Below are 22,292 nucleotides of genomic sequence, written 5' to 3' on the forward strand. Positions count from 1 at the left end.
TGCATGAAAAGAAACAGATTTTCTGCTCTTCATTTTCTTTATTACTAAAAAGAGACTTTCCTTTTTCAATGTATTTTTTATACCTGATAGTTATTTTGTCCTTGTCTTTATTCAAAGTGTTCAGTATTTTCTTCTCATTAGTTCTTAACTTAACATCCAGAAATTCTGTGCAGTTGGAGATCATGGTAATCTGTAAAAATTTAACTTTTTTATTCATTCTTTGTCTTTTTTTCTACCACTTCTTCCAATTACCTTCTTTTTAAAAAGAAGAAGCTTTTGAAAAACCATTATTGTCTCAACCCTATGACCATGGAAAGTTCAGTTGGTTCTTTCTAATACTGACCAACTTTATCTTCCTATAAAGGCTATTAAATGGGAAGACTTCTTTGGTTTTAGATTACTATTCCACTTGAAGTTATCCAAAAATCAACCACGCAGCTAACACTTTATGACATATAAGGGCAAATATAAATAATTTTTGCTAAATATAAATAATTTGTGCTCTCTCTTATGTGTTTCACTTTACTTTCTTTATACTTTAGTAACAAGATCTCCTTAGGAGAAAGGGCATTCCATTTTTTCATGACCAATCTGTTCTACCATAGTATTTGCTTGAGAACATGTCTTTTGTGACTTAACAGTGGCAATAACCTCTTATTTGAGAGAGGAAAATTACTTAAACCAGAAAGACAATAACATTCCTTTAAAAGCAAAATGTGCTCTCCATGCAGCTTGTTTTGGCACTAAAACATAACTACTAAACCACAATACAGTGTTTAATACGTGAACAGAACAGCTTCAGCAACTTTTATCTTCATTAGCAAGGTAAGCGAAGGTAGAAAGAACTTGAAATCAAAAGATCTCAAAGAGTACAAAGCCTCAAAAATATTCCATACGGAATTTATTTAGATGTAGTCTCTGAAACTTTACATAGACAAAGCCTGAGCTGTTTAAACTAAATTAAAACTTCTGCTTAACTTTGAATCTGCTTAAAATCAATTGATCATATGTACATTTTCTTAGAAAAGTTAAATTACCAATTCGTTTAAAGTCTCTGTTCCCTTAATTGTGAAAAATTGTTTCACTGTATCAAATGCAATATAATACCATGCCATTAATCTTCCAGTCTCTGCAAAAGAAGAATATACCTTAAAAAAATGAACATGCCAAATGCTTTTCACTTATTTTTAAAGTCACAAAATCAATTTGATTTTCTTATTAGAGGGCTCTGTGAGATCTACCACCACTGACTCGGCATGTTATTGCCCCCAGCTGTCTGGTGGATGTTACCGACCCCATCACAGAGTGGCAGAAAGAAACACCCGCCAGGTACAGTTTTCTCCAATGAAGATGAATTCACACTAATATACCAGAATGTGAACTGTGGCCACTGAGAAGCCAACCACCTCTAGCAGAGGATTGTAGAGAAGAGCAGGTATTGATAAAACCCATCCTTCATTGCACTGTGTCACATCCAATTATTCTGTGGTAATTTTCTGTAACAACAAGAGATCTATTCCTGGATCAACACTAAGAGAATTCCATGATTTATTAAAGAAACTTGTTCATATATTCTAGTCAATCTCTCAGGTTCTACCTTCTACTACATTTCTGTACTCCTATTAATGGGTCCTATTAAGTTATGACCCGTTGTAGTTCACTACTATCTCAACATCACTGCTGAAAATCAGTTTATTTCAAAAAGGTGTTACCTGTTGGTTTGAAATTATTTTCTTCATCCATCCTGATCAAATCAAAAGATGATAAATCATTTAAGTTCTTCAAACACAGTTCTGTCAACAAATTGAAAATACATGTAGTTTTAGTATATGCAGAAAAACTTATCTATGTACAAACCAGAAACATCATCAAATTGCAATGAACGTGTACCCAAGTAATTCCATGGAACTCAAGTAAAGGTTTTAGTATATGAAACTGCTTCCGCTAAAGTTGGTGGTTAACTTCTACCTTGGGAAAGCTCACTGAAAGATACTGACACAGGACAACACAACTCTTTTTCAGGCAAAAATTATATTAATACAATGTTCAAATTTTAAAAGTACGTTGGGAAAGCACTCAAAGTGATAGCAATCAGAAAACATCCACGTTGCACATGAAGTGTATGAGAACGTAACTACATACATTAATACAAAATACTTCATGTGTTCAGGGAAAAGGAGCTACTTTCTGCAAGAACTGTAAAGAGAGGTTTTTAAGATCAGAGTACTTCCAGGAAGTATAATCTACACCTAAAAAGCATTTATAAGTGAAGGCTTCTACCCTAGCACTATCTGTAGAGGTGATTTCAAACCATGCCTTCTCACATAAAAGCTTATTTAGGTAGTAACATGCTTCATTCCCTCCATTCCTTTCAACATAAGTGCCAAAAATAGAAATGTTCTGGTCAAAAGAGAGAGGAAAAGGTAGAAAATAACTGAATGAACATAGGAACTAGGTAACTCTTACTGATAAGTAAGAAGTGGTGAATGCCCCATCCCTGACAGTGTTCAAGGCCAGGTTGGAGAGCGCCTTGGGCGACACGGTCTAGTGTGAGGCGAACCTGCCCATGGCAGGGGGTTGGAACTGGATGATCTTAAGGTCCTTTCCAACCCGAACCATTTTGTGATTCTATGATTCTAATTTTAAACTGGTTCTGAACAAGGTGAAGATGTTTGCATTTTACATATTTTGTTTTCAAGGTTAAATTTATGATGAAGGGAAGATGCAAAAGAGTTCTTTCAGAAATTGGCAAGTATAATAAGAGAAATTAATGAAAGCAGATGAGATCCAAAGGGAAAGCAACCAAAATTTACATTTCTGAGTATGTATATGGAGATGAGATAAAGGCATTTTTTTTCTCTACACAAGAAAAACCTTTCTACCAGTAAAAATGTACTGATAATTGAAAGTATTATAACAACATCAATAACATAGTAAATTACATTTGTTCTGTGAATGAATCTATTGAAATTAATGTAGATGCGTAATAAACATGGATGACTCTGCCCTAAAATGTAACATTCCCCCCAAAAAAGCTTAAAAGTCACCTACCTTGTAATTTTGCTTCAATTCCAATTTTATCCAATCCAGATGAAAAACCTTCATGGAAAGACAAAAGGCTCTTTAACCTAATACAATGATATACTTCCTCCTCAATATCCTTACTCATCGAAACTGATTTACTGATTTTGGGGAGCCAGAAAAATACCCCAAATTGGTAAATTTTATTTATTATACTGGGAACAAGTCAAAAGCCTTACATAGTGTAAGTCTCTAAGTATCAGCAAGTGACTGTTAGAGCAAATGTACAGAGCTAAAAGCTGCAGATATTCCCCTATGTAAAGTATTAGTCCTAAAAGTTGCAGAAATGTCAGAACTTTACATGTAGAGTTTTCCTATTTTAGATTACAGGAAGCCTCCTAAATCATAACATCGCTTCACATACTTAATGTACTGTGTGCCAGTCCTATCTATAAATCCTTACAAAATAATTGTATCCAGCAAGTGCCCAATGACTTGAATGCAACAAAACCAGGACACTTCATAATCAGCTGTAGGGCAAGTGGCCAGCAACAAAGATATGGTCGGGGCTGGGACCAAGGGGCTGTTCTGGTAAAGACAAACTGAGGACACCAGCATTAAGATTACTGACCTTTCATTTTAGAAAACCTATTAAATATTAGACAGGGTTTTTTTCTTAGCAGCACATTATATAGTCCATGCTGAAAAGTACATTATGGCTTGATACTGCATTAATACATGGTAAAGTGTATTAAGACCAAAAGAAACAGATCATTGAGAAGCTGTAAATGCTTTCTTCATAGTTTTTAAATGTTTTAAATAGTTTTAAATACCATGCTGAAACTCCTATTACTTCTATTAAAGCAGCTGAAACTGTTGTTCCTAAAAAGTCACAAGCCATATTGCACATCTTGTTTTCAAGCCCTTATGAAATAATAGTGCATAAGAAACTGCAAGAAACGACAGGGATCTAACACATCCTAGTGTCATAATTTAGATAAATTAAAAAAACAACCAACAAACCGTAATGAGTTGGATTTTTTAAGGCTCTGATGTACAAGAACGTTGATCGTATCCACTGCAAAGCTACAGTGACATCTGTGACAGTATGCAGCGCTATTTCTGCATTCAAGTGCTCAACAAGATGACTGTGCAAGCTAATAAAAGAAAAAAAGTAAAAGGTAAGTACATTTACCAATCATTAGCACAAAAAGTGCTAGAACTATTTTGTGTGGGAAAAAAAAACCCAAAAGAAAACAAAACCCTTGTCCCAAACCACAACAATTTTCTGGGTTGTTTTATTTTTGTCTTCCTGTCAACTGCTCACTTTAAGCAGTGAAATCAACAGAACACTGAAGGGAATATGTAAATAATCAACAGTGTAATTTAGTTATTATGGCTTAATGTCCAGCGAGCAAAAATAAAAACCCTGTCAACTGTGAAGTTCCACATTCTTTAGAAAACAAAGCTTTAAAAGTTTAAATACATTCATAAGTTCCAGCACAGTGTTGGTATTGTGAATATATTTGAAAATTTAAACCTTAGCAAAATGACATGTGCAAAATTTCCTGTTTAACCCTTCAATGTCTTAACTTTCCTACATGTTTCTCTTGATACTCTGTTCACATCAAGTGAATTTTATAGCCTGCTATTCTCCAGACTCTGTCATCTAAAAATTCAGAGACGCAATCTTGATTCGATTCTTGCTCTTCATCTTTGCAACATGCACTATTTCAGTTTCTTCAGTTTTCCAGCAGAAATCTACAACTTTTTTGTTAAGTTTAAGATGTTCAAAAAATGGTTTTAGCTAATAACATAGAGGCTGTTAACTTCTGTATAGCTTGGTTTGATTTTCCTTAAATTTCTTCTAAATAGACCAAAAACACACGCCAAAACCCACCTGAAAAAGAACACATTCTGTAGCAACTATGAAACATTCTACCATCTATATAGTCTTATAAAAAATGCTTACTTACCTGCTCTCTATTATATCAGCACCATTTAACATCTGCATATACTTTTCCCTTGTGCTCCAACGAGTCATAATAACTGCTGTAGCTGTAGTGTCAAACTGAAAAATAAGACCACAAACAAAACCTGCTCTTTAGCCCTTAGCAAATAAATTCCAGTTGAATATTCATCACATATGTGTTGAAAACCTTAAAACTGTTTCCTTAAAAGCCTTGTTGAAATGGCTGTTGAATGCCAAGGTCTCTCTAACTTAAAGGTGAGTTGTAACTCATTTGGTAGCAAGCAGGACTCAGGATTCCAGCCCTTGCTGACTGGTAGGCACCAGCCGCTATGTGCTAATGTACATATAACAGAGACATGTCGAGAAACACCACAAATGTGAACTGTTATTGACCTCCTTACAAGGTCCACAGCTAAGGAAAGGATTCCTGACCACAACCACAGAGAATAATTCACCGATACAAATTCTCATTCATCATCCCCAAACATTAGAAAGTCTTGAATGAGCAGTCAAGCCTTTTATAGTAAATTTTTATAATCTTCATATCTACCCTCAAACCACCTCACCTTATTTTGGTTTGTGAGGGGAAAAATACTGTTAGACTGATTTATTAGTTTTTATACAAGAAGTTTCCTAACTTCTGCGTTCTTTTAAGATCAGATTAGTATATGTACTACTGAAAGGCAGATCTTGATAAATATTTCAGGTCTTGACTCGGTAAGTTGAAGTGGCTTAGGATTCTGAGTCACAGCTCTCAAAATCTTACTGAATTTACTCTGCAAAAAAAAAATGCCCCAACCCAATCAGTTAAGAAAGTGAGGAATACTGCCATTTCCATACTAGTTTAAGATCTCAGATCCAGATAAAACACTGTCATGTATACAACATACCACAGTGGCTAATATAAGCAGCCTATCTCCTGTCTCCTGTACTAGGCTTTATATTGGCTCACTCACTCACTCACTCAATCTATCTTTATTCTGAATATTAAAAGACTTAAGAGTGTAAGATTTAACATAAACCATTTGGAGACTTGAAAGAGGCATAATTAAAATAACTATTTTTAAATCCCACCCCCCTCTTCCTTTTTACAACCAAAGAAATGTCTAAAGCCTTTCTAACACACAGCACTCTTGGCATCAGCAACCTCTTGTGGAAGCAAGATGAATTAGAGCTTGTTGAAGGCACTGTTTCTGACCCTCCCCCTCCACTTCTAACTTAATTACATGTTTTCTTGTTCTGCTGTTGAGAGAACAAAAGCACATGGTTCTCTGTGCTATTATTCAATACTATTCAATATTGCAGATTCTTTATCATGCAATTTATAAGTTGTGTGCCAGCTTCCTACTTTTTCTCTACTCCTCATTCATTACGTAACCTAAATGTGATCTTTAGATCTTTTTCCGGAGCAAGGTGAAGCAGTACATTTTTGTGAGCAATACAAAACCAAGCAGAAGTCTTTCTAAATTAAGAAGCTACCCAGGAGTAATTTAACTATTAATAACAACCCTTTAAAACCCAAATACTGCAGTAAAATTGTTGTAGATTCTTTGCCAAGAATAGTTTCTACGGATCCACCTATAGATAGCATCAATATAATACAGCATTAACTTACTTGAGGCCTTCCTGCTCTCCCAATCATTTGCAGAATATCAGTTTCACTGTACTCTTGGAACACTCCTCCAACATAGTGCATTGTGGATTTTATAACCACCAGATGTGCAGGTAGATTGACTCCCATTGCTAAGGTGCTAGTAGTAACTACATCAGATTAAAGTATATTGATTGCAAGATGAAAAACATCAAAAAGCAGCAAATAAGCAATTAACTCCTGATTCCTATGAGCTCTTATTTTCTAATGAAGGCAGTGGGCATTCTGCACCACAGAGTGTTAGACATAGATTACAAACATGTACTTGCACAATTTGTGTGTATCTGATCATCAGCATTCATTTTCTTACAAAGTATTCTTTAACAAATTACATCCCAGATATTTTTATTTACACATTCCTTAACATTTGGAGATAATCCGGAATCCAATCCATCTTCAATATGACACATATACATTGAAGAAACATTACTCTTATTTCTTTATGGATAGATATTTGAATACAGCCATGACTACATCTTGCCTTGCAGTGATCAATCTCTTTAAGATATTTTACATGATCAGGCATTAGCATTTTCATAACCATGGTACCAAACCAGAATCACCAATACTATTGCACTACTTTACCAATACACACTCTCACACAGAAAAACCCAATCAAGTTTGTGGCAAATTACCGCACACGTGTTTTCTAATTCATTTTCTCTAACAAATATGTGGGGTGGCAGGAATTGAACATGGAAATACACCTGTACAAGCTAAATGACAGAACTACTGCACTAGGAAAACTGTTAATGAATTTTCCGATTCTTTTGTGAAATGAAAGGAAAACTAAAATTCAGGTGCATCAGGAACGAAAACTTTAATCTAAATTAAAGATATAACCACCCCATCTTGTGAGAATATTATGTATTATGTTTTGTCACATTGTGTTGGTTGCAAAATGGGATATTTGTCAAAGCAAAATGAGCTAACCATAAAAAAGTTGCAAAGAGAGGTTACTTACCAGTGCTATCAGACTTCAGTCCATATACGTGTGTGTATATATACATGTATGCACACACACACAGAGTGAGTATACATACACTCTGTTTCAAGACCAAAGAATTCTTCCCCTTTGGAGTATCTGTGAAAAGTGTGTTACAACTCTACCCCCAACCATGCTCACAGACATATAAAGTGGAAAGCTCCATGTAAAGCCCCATCCTCTTTCAGTTTCCCCTCAGTTGTAGTAACGTAATTCTAGTATTTTAGAAGATCCTGAAATATTCATACAAACTACAAATTTCAAATGACTCAAGTACCAGTAAGCAACATTGCATTCTGTCAGTGGTAGTCCACATGCACGTTCACAGTGCTCAGCTGTGGCCCAGGTTTTCAGAGTTATTTTTGCAAAAAGCAATTGTAGAACCAGTCTCCTGAGATTGAGAAATGGCACTGCAGTTGGCAAAGCCACACACAGTGCACCAGGCAGCCAAAGTACAGTAGATTGCAGGGATGCAGAGACTTTTCAATGTCATGGCCATGCAACTCAAGCAAGGTTGCCAGGTCACAGTCAGGGTATGTACCTTAAATTTTCATCGTGAGTCATGACCATTGTACAGGAAAGAAAAAATCCATTAATCTTTCAGTTGTACAGGAACTACACAGACAATTCCCCAGAGGGTCTGAATTTTTTTACAGAAGAAGAAAGCCTGGATGAGATGAGACCATCCTGTCTCAAACAGATACCTTCTCATTTCGGGTAACAGCTGATGGAATACTCCTTAAGAACCTCCCCATCAATCAAAACACCTTGCATGGGAGTTTGAACACAGTATCCTGCCAATCTAAGAAGCATAAATGTAAAAGACTACCTTTATCACTGTATTTTTACCTGTTTCACTGCTGCAAAGGACACAAGCAAAAAAACCATCATGTGAACTCTGAGGTAAGACACATTAGCAGAGAGTTTCACCTCAACAGGATGGCTCAGTGGTATGAAAAGAACTGGACATTGGCAGACCTATATAGACATATGAGGAAGGATGACCTCTGTGTATGCTGAAAAGAAGAAAAGTTCTACAGTCTTTCATAACAGTGTGTATGCATACTCACAGGGTAAAAGTGTATATGAAACACAAACACCTCTTTATCTGGATTTCACAAAGTAATAATTCCAAAGGTTAAACAAACCATAGAACCATAAAATGTTACCACTTCCAAACTGCATCTTCTCAGGATACATTAACAGCATTTTGACTTTCAAAGTTAAATTTACTTACAAAGTACTGGTAAGTCTCCTGCAGTAAAGGCTCCTTCGATTATTTTTCTGTCAGATACCTCCATACCCGCATGATGATAAGCCACACCATACATTAAAAGATCTGATAGTAAAATAATTATAATAATTAAAATACTACTCAAGCAAGTATTCATTCACAGAGCAGAGAAGTTGTAGGTTATATTTACCTCTCAGTTTGGAGTCTTTCAGTGAATTTGCAGACCTCTGTAACCTATGCAACACACACAAAACCCCTAAATACTATACTTCAAAATTACAAAACACATTCACTAATCTAAGTGCAATATACAAAGATTAAGTATGATTTTAAAATGCAAAAATAAAGCTTCACGTGAAACTAGATACACCATTACACCAACTAAAGATTGTAAGATGTATTCCTTGACATGTACATTTTCTACTGCATTTGTGCTTTTTAAGGATGTTCCTAGTTTCCGACTACAAGTTAGACTATCAAAAAGACAAAGTCTTATAATAACGTTTAAAATACACATTCTTTGGATATTTTCAATCACCACCTTCCCCATCTTTGCAAAGGGAATAAACTGACTCTCTGGGGCAGTTGTTGCAGCCTTTCCAGCCCAGTCATCTTTTCATGTCACAACCTACAATCTAGATGTTGTTCACATAAGGCAAAGACCACCATGTCTGAGGTCCAAAATGAGTAAGTAGCTTCTGCAGCTGCCAGGACTAAGCAACCTGGAAGTAAATAATAACTAACATGGGTCAGGGTATTTATTAAAAGTACCTGATAATTCAAGGACTTCTTATGGCTTAACTTAAAACGCTAGTAAGACCACATCCAATTCAACTATTCATATGCTTAATTTTTGCAATACAAGGCCTTATAGGTCCGGAATTAACATCTGCAATACTTAGAAAGCAGCTTCTAGAAACAACTGAATGTTTGTGAAAAGTACCCTGAAAATCTAAGCAGCAAATGAAACTTCCCAAGAAGAGTGCCAGTTTGCCAGAAAGAATGTCAACTGTGATGATGATTTTGTTCAGACACTCCTCTGCTAGAAACTGTATTAGCTCAACAGCTTTCTTCACAGACATCACAGATCTACTAAAACACAGAAACACTTATTAACAACTGAAATATAAAAATACCTTTGTTTCTGTTCTACACTCAGTAGAAACTTAGCATCTTTTGCAAGAACAGAAGCAGCCTGCTGCACTCCTTTTCTTGTGGCACAGAACTATAAATAAGAAAAGGGGTTTTTAACCAACACTGTAAAACAAAGAAATAGTTTCAAATGTGATGAAAAGAAACGCTGTTATACCACAAGTGCTGGTTTTTGTTCCGAGTATGCTTGTATAATACTAGCTATTTTGTAGTTAAGAGTTAAGTCAAATTTGAATTCTGTCTGATTGTCACTGCATGGAAAACCAAGAACAATTTTGCGTAGCTTCACTGGTCGTTGATCCTCATCTATTTTCAGACATACAGCTGGCATCTTACTATCTGAAAGCCATTCTGCAATCTTTAAAACAGAAGAAATAGAATGGAAATGAAAAATTTCTGCTTTTAATCTCACTGTGCACTAACTGCATCACACAATAATTAACATAGCTTTTGTCACATGTAAACTATTAACACACTTGACATTGCTTTTATCATTAAAATCACAGGTGAAGTGCTGCTTTCTACAGGACCAATATAATTTGTACTGAAATCTCAAGTCTGTTGTGATTTGTAGTTACAGACAAAAATCACAAACAGAAATCTAAACTTGAAGCATGTCCATACTTGGCTGATAGTTCCATATGGTTGTAGGTCATGAGGTACATTGACATCTACCTCACAGCTGCCTTCAGGTGACAGCTTCAAAATGACAACTCTTATCAATCTGAATTTATTAGTCCAGATAAATTTTATAAAATACAACTACATTAATTCAAATACAGTTAAAATGTAGCTCTTACATCTTCAGCGTTTGGGATTGTTGCAGAAACAGCTACAAATCTCAAGGGAGGAACAGTGTCACGATTCTCTAAAAGATGCCAAAGAGAAGACTGAACAGTCTTCATCCGACTGACTACAACTTCTAACGTTGCACCACGGCTTTCATCCTTTATAACATGCACCTATTAGGAATTTTAAAAGATTTGCTAAGTATTTCTCCAGTTATAATCTATACATGTGTTAAATAAATGTTATACCTTCCAAGTTTCCTTTTATCTTCAATAACAAACCCAGTGCATATAAAACATTAATTTTCTTACCTCATCAATGAGAAACAGTCGTACAAGCTGGACTATAGAGTTGTCTCTCCACCTTCTAGTCATGCTATCCCATTTTTCCTAGGAGAAAAGAACCCCACAACAAACAACGAAAAGCGAAAGATGCTTTAAAGGCCAACATATGCCAGAAGTACAGTACAGGCAGACACACCTAAACTTCAACGAATCTTGAAACAAAATCAGTTTAATTCAAGCTAATGCCATGTATGTTTCATCTGGCACATTATTATATTACTAGCTGTTGTTCCTATGAACTAATAGTATGCACAGCAGTGTGCAAGCAAGCATAAGGATCATAAAGTTACTACTTATTACAAAAAAAAGAGCAGTCCTACTAGAATACAACGAGGAGACTACTAACGTCTGCTTATTCTAGTTTTTGGGAAGAATTGGGACTGAAACCTACAGGTGTAGTGATAATAATGTCAGCGTGATGTACTTCAAATAAGTCATCCATCAATGTATCTCCTGTCAGTTCCTTGCAGCTGAGTCCTAGAGGTCCAAATTTTTCTTTCCAATCATCAAAACGCTGACTGCACAGAGCTTTTATTGGAGCCACTAAAACCAACATAGAATAATCAGAGTTATATCAGGTAAACCAAATCTTCAGCTGTATTGCTAAAGGTGCTAAATGCAGAGATTTTTAAGATGTCTTCTTGAATTTAATTTCCCTAATTTTTAGCTTTGCTCCCAGAACCATAAAATTTCTAACTGGTATTATTAACCTTATTATCCTATTCCATGTGCACAGACCCATGTTGAGCTCTGGGCCTCAGTTCTTCCCCATCAGCAATCAGAAACAGAACCCTTTTACTACAGTTATTTATGCCCTTTCTTAATCCTAATTTTTCCCCTCAATCCCACATGGAAACAATCACGCAGCTACCAAAGGTTTTCTCATACATGGAAGAAACCACAGGAAAGACATCTTTTCCAACAGAAGATCATACAAATACCAACCTTTTTCCAGTTCAGAAGGATTTGAGCACTCTGTATTTAGAGAGGAAAGGGGTCATAAGTGAGAAACCATCCATGAGCAAGAGAGAGTGTACTAGAAGAAATCGAAATCTATCTAAACCAAATGTATAGTTAAGTGTAGTCAGCACCAAGCAGCTAACACAGCAAGTAGCAATTAATATGGCAGGTAGCAGTTCTGATGCTGGTCCTCATAAACAGACTCCTGGCACAATCTATTTCTTCATAATATTTTTTTTTCACTGAGGACACATACTATACTTTTGCAGGTGGAGGTTGATTCCTAGAAGTCAGAAGTAATTCTCTGCACAGACTGACTCTAGCAACACATGTAAGTCTATATTGGATGGGTAATCCATACAGAAAATGCAGTGATTTCATAGAATCATAGAATCATAGAATCGTAAGGGTTGGAAAGGACCTTAAGATCATCTAGTTCCAACCCCCCAGAAGTGATCTACACGTGATCTGAAAACAGCAGAATCAAACAGATCTTGCAGTGATCACATCCTAGGCTAGTTAAAGCAACTGCAGTGAACCATCAGCATCACATCAGCCGACAAGTGATCTCCAAAATGAAGAGATTTAAAGAACCAGTTTCTGCTTCAGAAAGAGGTTTAAAATCTCGTAAGCATTACCAGTGGCCTATAAAGCAGTGAAATCACCAGCTCCAGAAAACAGATTAAGCTATGAGCAATTAACTCAAAATTGCAAAAGTAATAACCTTTTGCTATACAAGAATACAAGAAGCTAATACAAGAAGCTAACACCTCTGTTCCAGCACTTGGAAAACTGACATGTCTCCTTCTCCATCACTGTCAAACCTGGAAAGGTCAACAGATCTAATTCCACCAAGAGGTAACTGCTTCCTTACTCAAAGTTCCAACCAGTCAGTTTGTATCAGTTCTACCAAGGCAAAACCATTACAGTACACTGAAATGTTCCACCTCAATATGCTGACAGAGAAACAGTAATACATGCCTGCTTATACACCTTCTGTTTAAAATACACAGTAAACTCTAAATCAACACTAGCTTTACTGTAAGAATTTGAACACATTGTAATTTGAAAATATAATTATTAGGCTGAAACTTTTGTAAATATAAAGATTAACCATTAATAGAAGACTGATAAATATATCACTGTATGAATTAATTAAAACTGGGACAAAGCCACCAATTTCACCTGATTACATGTTATGAATTCGATCCTCCAGAAAGGAAAGAAAATAAAAGGTGTAATGGTTGTGACCACTCGCCAGTATTTTCCTTAGTTCCTACACAGATCAATTAAACTCATAAAGACCACAGCTCTGTTGCCTTTGAACACGCAGACAGAAAGCAACAGTTAGCATGAAACCTTGTCAGGTAAGTAAAAATGGAAGATTTGATCCTCCTCTCAGAGCAACAGACAGGCATCTGCCACTAAGAATTTATTTTAGTTTTCTTTGCTTCCTTCTTCCCTTTTTGTGTCTATCTTGCCTTCTTAGATGACAAACTTCACAAGATTTCTTTATCTTTATTTGTATAGGCAATGCTGAATGCTACAATTACACAGTGCTGTTAAATACTAGTAATAGTTACAATGGTATCACAAATAAACCCTAAAACAAACAACTTCTGAATGAATGAGGTAGGCTACAATTTCTTAACATATTTAATATCCATATTGTTAAAACAGGCATGCAGATCTCCACATTTAGAGAATGACATTTTCTACTGCTGCAACCAAAAGGTTTAAAGCTGCATAACACTTACTGTAAACAACCTTAATATTTAGCCAAGGCAGTGGGGCTTCCATGAGTAATCTGGTAATAGCTAGCTCGAACATTACAGTCTTTCCGGAGCCAGTCGGAGCACAAATCACAAAGTTCCTGTCTGTATAAAGAAGCTAGGAAAGAATTGCAAAGTAGTAAATATAACACAGCTATCCATTGCACGTATTCATATATTCCAAAAGCACTGTTAGGGAAAAACCACACAGAGAAATTATTATTACATTGACATATGTAGTCCTCTAAAAATGTCTGCATTAGCTGTGAACTTTACGTTACAGCAAAAGAACATCATCTTCTGCCACACATCTGCCACAGAACCATAAATGAGACACTATTCATCTTAAAGTTATTACAGAATGAAGTCTACCATTCTGCAGCAAGCAAAAAAGGCAGTATCTAGCTTTACATGACATTAAAACAGCCAATGTCCAACAGGAACCAAATGTAGCCTCATCAGAAAGAGGTATTTTGTGCTCAAATTCTAAGTGCAATTTGTTTTCCTTCTGTAATTCCATCTGCAGCCAAAACTGCAATATTGTTGAATAGATATAATTTTAACATCATGTTAATAGAACGTTAAGTTTTTAAAATTATTGCCCCAAGAACTGTGTTTTTGCAACTTCAATGAAAGTAAATCTTGCATACATGCAGTTTTCCATTATTCTGGGAAGAGTCACACAAGATTATTTTACAGGCCAATATGATGTATAGCTCTCATCAGCAAATAAACACAGATTTGGAAGTAAGGAAAAAATAACCCAAATCCATGTATAAAACTAAAAATGTGGGGGGAAAAAAGCAAAACTACAGCTCCCCATATAATTTAAATATTCTGCTCATATAAACACCATTCTTAAAATCTTCTCTTTATATAGTGGATAAGAAATTAAACCAATAACATTGGCAACATCAAAAGTAGCTTGAAAAAAACATGCCTATAAATGCTTGTAAATGACACTGGATTTTCCCTAGTGTTGAATAAAGATTTCAAATGCTCTGTTGAAGACTGATGGATCATGTATCTCCTCTCTGCAATATCTGTAATACAATCTTTATCTGGTTACTTTCAAAAGAAGTTTTGGTTTTAAAGAGAGCATAGCTGATACAAAAGGGCATGGACAAACATCACTTGTCCTCCAGAAGAACAACTTTCTCTCAAGTTCTGCTTTTCTTAATCCTCCTACGAAAATAATTTAAAAAAATATTACTAATCTGTATGCAGAAATCCACATAGAATTCACATCTGCACATAAATGTATTTAAAACTGACAAAAACATGTTTTAGAAGCTCTTCTGGTCTCTTCTCCCAGCTAAACACAACCCTGCTCACCTATTGCAGGAAGAGATTCTAGATATATTACAGTTATCTAACCGCTTTTAAGTTCTGAATAGCAAAGTATTATTTAAATTTATCTACAAAATACTGCTCTGTACTGCAACTGTTTCATACTTACATCATCCAAAGCTTTAGACTGCGCATAGTTAAAATATGGGAACTCCTTAAAAATACTCCTAAATTGTGTTGCTTGACAGAATTAAGGAATTTAAAACAGTTGAAAGTCATAAAATTTATTTTAGAACTGTAAATTTGTATCTTTCTTATAATCTAAATGCAAACTTCAAACATATGCAACAATCTTTCACTGATACAGGCTTGTAAAATGTTATCAAAAAGCAACTTATTAAACTATGTAGTAGCTTTATTTAGATTCTTGGTGTGCCATATATTCCCCTTCGCCAAAAAAATCCACTACCTATTTGAGATGTCTCAGGATTATACCAATAATCAAGACCCTGCTCCCTGGCACAGGCTTCATGGAATGGCATACAATTATGGAATGTGAAACTGCAAGGGACAAAAGCTTTATTCTACACTGCAAGCCAGATACAAGAGCAAGCAAAGCACTGCTGTTAGCATATCTAACATGTCAATGGTCACATTATATTTGTACTACAGCACAAATTAATCAGCATAATGTTGTCTGTCTGGTCATAACAGTAGCAAAGAAAATTTATCTACATCAGTGGTTTCAAAGATATTTTCCAGTGCCTAATATCATGTATTCTTCAGACAACAACATTCTTACCTCAAATATGAGTAAGAGGAAAAGAGTGTTGTTGCATTACACATCCAGTGAGTTGATCCTTGTCTGGACTTGCATTGAAGCCACACAAGCAGAGTAACTGTAACATCTGATCAGGCTGAGGATGCACACACCGTCAGACATAACACCACCAGTAACAAGAACAGTGAACTGCTGAGGCCTCAGATTTATGTTACATTAAAAGAATAAATAAAGATGAAAAGGAAAAGAAGTAGAACATGAAATAAAAGCCGTTTAGTATAACCACTAAAAATGGGTGAAGATCAGCAAGTATTAGACTAAAGAAAATAAGGATATTTCCTTAAACTTCTCTAAAATTTCCACTCTAAATAAGGGCTGTATTTTCAAAATGAAGAACATTGACTATGGCAAATTCAGAACAACCAAGCCCTTATTAATTTTGGAAATTATGACACTTCTAAAAGCTATTCACATGAATTTTAGTTGCCTAAATTTAGGTATTTCCTCTTTCTGCTATTTAACATACCATTTGAGAGCTTACTAGAAACAAAACGTGGAAAAGTGTAAAAACAGGAAAAAAAATAAAATTGGCATATATACATGGATGGTTATTTGTCTTATGGGTTCAAGGTAGGGCCAAGAAGGAAAATTATTGTGAAACCTGCTTAAAGAATGGAAATACACTGTATGCACACTACAACATAAATACAGACCTGTAAGGAGTAGGTGAAGTTTATTTTCTCCTGAGAAAGCGGGACAAAAAAATTCAGTTTTCCTAATAAGCCTAAATAATAATTCACTCTTCCTTTATTTAAAGTATATGGGGATATATGTGTGTTTCCATATTAAAACTTGCCTGAAATACATATATTATGCAAACAAAAAAGTTTACATTTTAGAAACAAACAGTTTTGAGGATAAAATTCAAATGTTTGAAATAAGAATAAATTTGCTTAGCAATGAATGAGCTATAAGTTGTCCTATTTTCATTCTAGCTTTGGAAGTCCAAAGGGTAAACACCTATTCATCATTTGATTCCCAGTATTATGTTACAAATCAAAACTATTACAGTGTAATGCAAGAGCTCCTATGGCTACAAATTAGAACTGTAATTTTGTAAATGTAAAAATCATTGTAATAAAATCACTAAATCAGATACAGCAGATATAAGGATACGTATTTCTGTAACAGCCCTCAAAATTTCCAATTTTCTTCCTGCAGTTCCTAAAGAAATAAAAGTAGTAAATTTATAAAACCAGATTGGTTTTCAACCAATAACCGTGAAAAGTACATTCCTGACCCCAAGCTGTGTGTTCTGCGAGGCACTGCAAGGCTATAGCAAAGTCCAGGTAATAGGACAAGGAGGTCACAAGCTCATCATCTGAAAGGACCATCTTGGTGGCCCTTTGCTGAACTCACTCTAGTTTGAGGATGTCTTGCCTGTACCAGAGGCTCAAAACTTGATGCATTATCTAGATGTGGTCTCAAAAGTGCCAAGGGGATAAACACTTCCCTCAACTTCCCGGCTCTGTTCCTGTTAACAAAGCCCAAGATGCTGTAGGCTTCTGTTACTGCTGGGGCACGCTCTGGCTGACGTTCAGACCCCAGGCATTTTCCACAGAGCTGCACCCAGCCAGTCCATCCCAAGGGACCCACAGAACAGAAGTTCTTCTTCCTGGGGATAGGACTTTGCATTTGTCACTGCTGAATTTCATGAGATCCCTGGCAGTCCTCTCCTCCAGAGCAGACCCCTGCAGTAGTAATCCACTTGTGGCAGGCATCTGGGCAGCGTATGACCTGTTAACACCCACCCTCTGAACCTGACCGTCCAACCATTCTTCTACCCTTGCAATTATAAATCCATTGCTAATGTCCTAACTTAGATACAAAAATGTTGTAGAAGACAGTGCTTCTCAACCATTCTATGAGTCTATGAAAAGTCATCCTGAAGTCAAAGTACATGACATCCACTATTCTCCACTCATCCACAAACCTAGTCACCATTGCTCAGAAGGCAATCAGACAGAAACGACGTTTTCCACTCCTGACCAGCTTCCAAATCCCATCCTAAGCCACAGCTCTACCCTACAATTTTCTGCTAGAACTACTTTTCTATTCTGTATTTCTGCAGGCGTCAGCCAGGCACACAAGGTACATTCCACAGATGCAATGAGTCCCTGTCCCAAAAAGCTTAAAATCTAGAAATAAACCACATGTATTTAAAAACTATTAAAACCCAAAAATATTTTCTAAAAGAAGTATTTTATGATTTCATCCAAACTCCCACCACTCTGCTCCATTTTCTGGATTTTTCCTATTTAAAAATCTCTTTGTACAAAGATACAAGAATAAGCCGCATCACAAATAAACATCCCGTTTTCAATTTCTGGTTTCAAATGAAGATGAGACTGTTCACCACATAAAGGAATGAGGCTGCTCTTTCTCATATTGCTTAGAGGACTGATTTGAAGTGACATTTTCAAAATGACTTGGCACTTTTGAAAATGTGACTTTTCTTCTTCAATTGTTTACCCACCTCATATTAAAACCCAATGCAATTAAGTTCCATAAAATTGCAGTATCTTTGTCCAAGCTGAGCCAATTATCTCACCTAGAACTGGTGGGAAAATGTTCTTCACTCTACCTGGGATCCTCGATATCCATTACTATTATAAACCACAGACAGACAGTGGACTATTTTTCTTGAAAGAGAGTAATAATAATTACCTGTCATATCCAGAATCTCTGAAGCATTAGAAAATGATTTCATATTAATTCCATTTTTAGATGCAATGTTCTCATCATTTACTCTATGCAGAATAAAATCTGAGACTTCGGCTATCGGAGCATGATGATTATTCCTCCATAAACCTTTTTTCACTTCTTTCATGTTTTCAATTGTATTTAAGTAAGTACCAATTCCTTTCACATCAATAGGACTATCTTCCAATTCTGTATTTTTGTGCATATAACCAGACATTTTGAATAAACTGCAAAAGACCCAGGATTTTCATGAGTTCCTTGTAATGTTACACAGCTTCTCTAACATTTTAAAATGATGTATGTTTGTATCAGAAGCAGAACTAGTAAGATACAATCATAAGAAAAGTTTGTCTCTAACTTTATTTAATCTGACATTCTTCTACCTGAAGACTCCTTCCAAGATACATTTTAACTTTACTTTCATTCCAGAAAGAACCTGAATTAACTGCCTGTCCAGATGAGCTCTGAATCCCAATAGGAGATTAACTGTCAATCTCTGTATAATTAGGAACAATAGAGACACACAGGTTCTGAGGAATGAGAAGAGCTGGGCATAGAAGATGAGTTTATCTGTAAAACCTTTCCTCCCAGGAAGCACTGAAATAATGTTGAGAACTGCTCAAGCTATTCCTGGCTGGCAGACTTCTGCTCTGAAAAGCAAGTGATCCTTGCCATCTTGCTCATTACCATGTCAATAAAGAACTCAAAATAGTATCTTGAAAATCCTTTGTTATCTGACAATTACTTTAAAATTAAAGCAACGAACCTCATCCTTACTTTTCTCATAAAAGAGGATGAGCTCAGGACACAATTACAATACTGGAATACTGACAAAAGGAAACATCTTTTTTCCTTATACTGAAAAGTATTAGTGACTGGAACCCTGTTTAAGTACCTTCAATTGAAGGATGCAAAGCTCTGCGTTTAACAAACGTGTCTAAAATAGTAATATGATTCTGACAGCTGATAAATGATGAGACTTGACTAGACACGTACCTTTTTCTTAACATTGAATGGGCACTCTCATCATCATCACTGTTTTCTGGAAAATTACCTTCTATTTTGTTTTGTGAAAAATTTGCACCAGGTGGATGAGAAAGCCCTGTTCCCATTTTAGACTTATTTTCATCAGAAGAGAGAAACAATGAAACCATTTTCAGACCTTCATGACAAAAACTAATTTTCTCTCTTTCTCCTACACTTAATTGGAGCACTTCTTTTTCAGAGGCTATGCCAAACTGAACTGGTGCTGGTGATTTATCATTTCCTTCCTCAGAGGTACTCTTACATTGTTGTATAAACTTCTGGTGCTTTCTCCCTCCTAGAAAAACAATAAATTATTATTTCTATTAATATTAATCTTCCTATTCATAGTAATTTTAGTAAATATTTTCCACACAGAATAAGCCAAATTCATGCATCTTATATGAACTGATATTTCTATTTTATTGCAAGAAATTTAGCGTGCATTGTATGACTCATGCTGATGAATGCAATGCATACCGTTAATTAAAAAGTTATAAAAATACAGTCACTTTCTATGCTCCTTATACAAACTAATGGGACAAACTATTCCTTAGAACTACAAAGTAGTTTGTATGATAGAAACTCTCCACCCTGTCCCAGAATAAAGATGGTCTTTAAAAAAACAAATGACACAGTGACCAAGCTTGAAGTCAAACTATTACAAACAGCCACGAGATAAACCCTGCAATCTCAACAGTCAACATTCATAGTGATGGTTTCATAGTCATCTTGGTTAATTATCACATTTTGCAGGGTTAGCTCTCAGTAGGATCTGTGTCCTGATCTGGATGCCCATACAAGCATTTCTGTCAGCAAAAGGAAAGCAAGAGCAGAAGTAAGCAATTGAATGCAACAAGATTACAGAACAGCTGTATTCCACAGCCTATTAATTTCAGTGTTACCCATCTAGAAACTAGGAAAAAAACCCCTTCTGTCTTAACAATGTAATGCCTAAACAGAGAATATCATAAATCAGCACAGCAGCTAAGAAATGCAGAAATCTAGGTGACAGAGATAAAGCAACCGAATTCTTTAAAATAAATTTCCTTAAGGTGACCCTGAATGCCCAGATGGAAGGAATACCTCACTTAGCAGCAAGCAATGGCCAGATTCAAACTTGGCCTCCTGAACAGCAATTTGTAAAAAAGCCACAAAAGAGAAGAAGAAAGTGAGGTTCAAGTAAGCATTCTGTTCCTTGGGTGGGAGATAGGTCATCAGATCCATGTCCTGCATTATGCTCTTACAGCTGCTTTCCACTGTGTTACAATGCTTCATGGAACAAGGTAGAGTAGCTGAAATTTTGATCATACTTCTTACCTTGCCCACTTCTGCACAGTAAATTTGTAGCCTGTATACGCCCAAAGATGACTGCTAACACTCCAAACATGTAAGATCATCACTCTCAACTAAAATACATTCTTTGCCTATATTTGCATACCTAGAACATTTCATATTTCACAGCTAAAGAAGAGAGAGGAGGAATTCTCTGTAAAGCTAATTATTTGTTAAGCCATTCAAAATGAATGTCAAATATTATAGCTTAGCAAGACTTGGTAGTGTTAGGTTTATGGTTGGACTCCACGATCTTCAAGGTCTTTTCCAACCTAAATGATTCTATTTTATTCTATGGTACTTTACCCATATGAGCATTGGCTGTGGTTTTTTCCAGTTCCCTCTGCAACTCCTCTGCAGCTGGAATTTCAGAAATAGATGGAGCAGGTGCAATACACCAAACCTTAGGCTCTTCATTTTCTAGATACCTATTTTTAACACACAGATGTAAAGTCAAAGCATTTTTAAGCACCCTCCATAACATCTAGCTCAAAATCACTAATTATAAACAACCTACTGTTTCTCTTGCTAAGAGATATCCTTTAATTCGTGTGATTTTTAACTTCAGAATGTTTAACAGGCAAAACTTCTGCTAACCCATATTTCTTATAGCCTAAGATACACCTGCATCATTCAAACTTCAGTGTGCTTGGGAAAATATTTCAAAGTAGGGGTTATGAGCCTGGAAATCTCTGGCCCATTTCTATTGGCAGACAGAAAAAGGAGTTACAAAAACATAATTCTGCTGTAAAACAATTCAGACTGTGGAAAACAATTAGATATATTTAACAATAAAGATTTACCTTTGTTTTGTATCTGGTCTTTCAAAAAATAAATTATCCAATGAAAAGACCATGTTTGCAGAGTTGAACATTTTTAGATCAAATATGAAGTCTCTTAATCTGCAAAAGGCAGCACAAGGAACTGTGAAACTGAAACAACTAGAATTGAGCCTGTATAAGCAAGAGAAATCTTATTCGTTATAAGTGCCAATACTTTCTGTCTAGATTTTTTTTCTTTTAGAGCTCTTGCCTGCATCCTTAATTCTTCTTCAAAAAGAGAATCTCTCTCCTGATAAAATATGGTTCTTATGACCAAAATATACTGTAGGACAGCACTTTAAACAACCTTTATACTACACCATGATATGTTAGGAGGGAAAAAGTGAAGATCCAGATAAAGTTTATGTTAAATTATTTAATTTCTATGAATAATGCTAA

At 35.7% G+C, this 22,292-nt stretch overlaps 1 protein-coding gene across 1 annotated transcript in view; it reads right to left on the reverse strand.

The window, feature by feature from the left end:
* HFM1 (helicase for meiosis 1) overlaps positions 1-21,946 on the reverse strand; it is a 35,839-nt gene extending 13,893 nt beyond the window's left edge. The window contains exons 1-21 of the mRNA XM_030493606.1: positions 21,876-21,946; positions 21,379-21,500; positions 19,711-20,035; positions 18,679-18,941; positions 17,128-17,175; positions 15,340-15,410; positions 13,866-13,998; positions 11,540-11,691; positions 11,116-11,193; positions 10,816-10,977; positions 10,173-10,373; positions 10,000-10,088; positions 9,054-9,097; positions 8,867-8,968; positions 6,609-6,754; positions 4,998-5,092; positions 4,045-4,178; positions 3,052-3,099; positions 1,713-1,793; positions 1,038-1,129; positions 84-190 (exon numbers count right to left, since the gene is read on the reverse strand). Coding sequence (XP_030349466.1) covers positions 84-190; positions 1,038-1,129; positions 1,713-1,793; positions 3,052-3,099; positions 4,045-4,178; positions 4,998-5,092; positions 6,609-6,754; positions 8,867-8,968; positions 9,054-9,097; positions 10,000-10,088; positions 10,173-10,373; positions 10,816-10,977; positions 11,116-11,193; positions 11,540-11,691; positions 13,866-13,998; positions 15,340-15,410; positions 17,128-17,175; positions 18,679-18,941; positions 19,711-20,035; positions 21,379-21,500; positions 21,876-21,946 — 2,564 coding nt within the window. The remainder of the gene's footprint in view (positions 1-83; positions 191-1,037; positions 1,130-1,712; positions 1,794-3,051; positions 3,100-4,044; positions 4,179-4,997; positions 5,093-6,608; positions 6,755-8,866; positions 8,969-9,053; positions 9,098-9,999; positions 10,089-10,172; positions 10,374-10,815; positions 10,978-11,115; positions 11,194-11,539; positions 11,692-13,865; positions 13,999-15,339; positions 15,411-17,127; positions 17,176-18,678; positions 18,942-19,710; positions 20,036-21,378; positions 21,501-21,875) is intronic.
* Positions 21,947-22,292: the final 346 nt, after the last annotated feature.

Source organism: Strigops habroptila, chromosome 8 (genome assembly GCF_004027225.2).
Source record: "Strigops habroptila isolate Jane chromosome 8, bStrHab1.2.pri, whole genome shotgun sequence".
Taxonomy (NCBI): Eukaryota; Metazoa; Chordata; class Aves; order Psittaciformes; family Psittacidae; genus Strigops; species Strigops habroptila.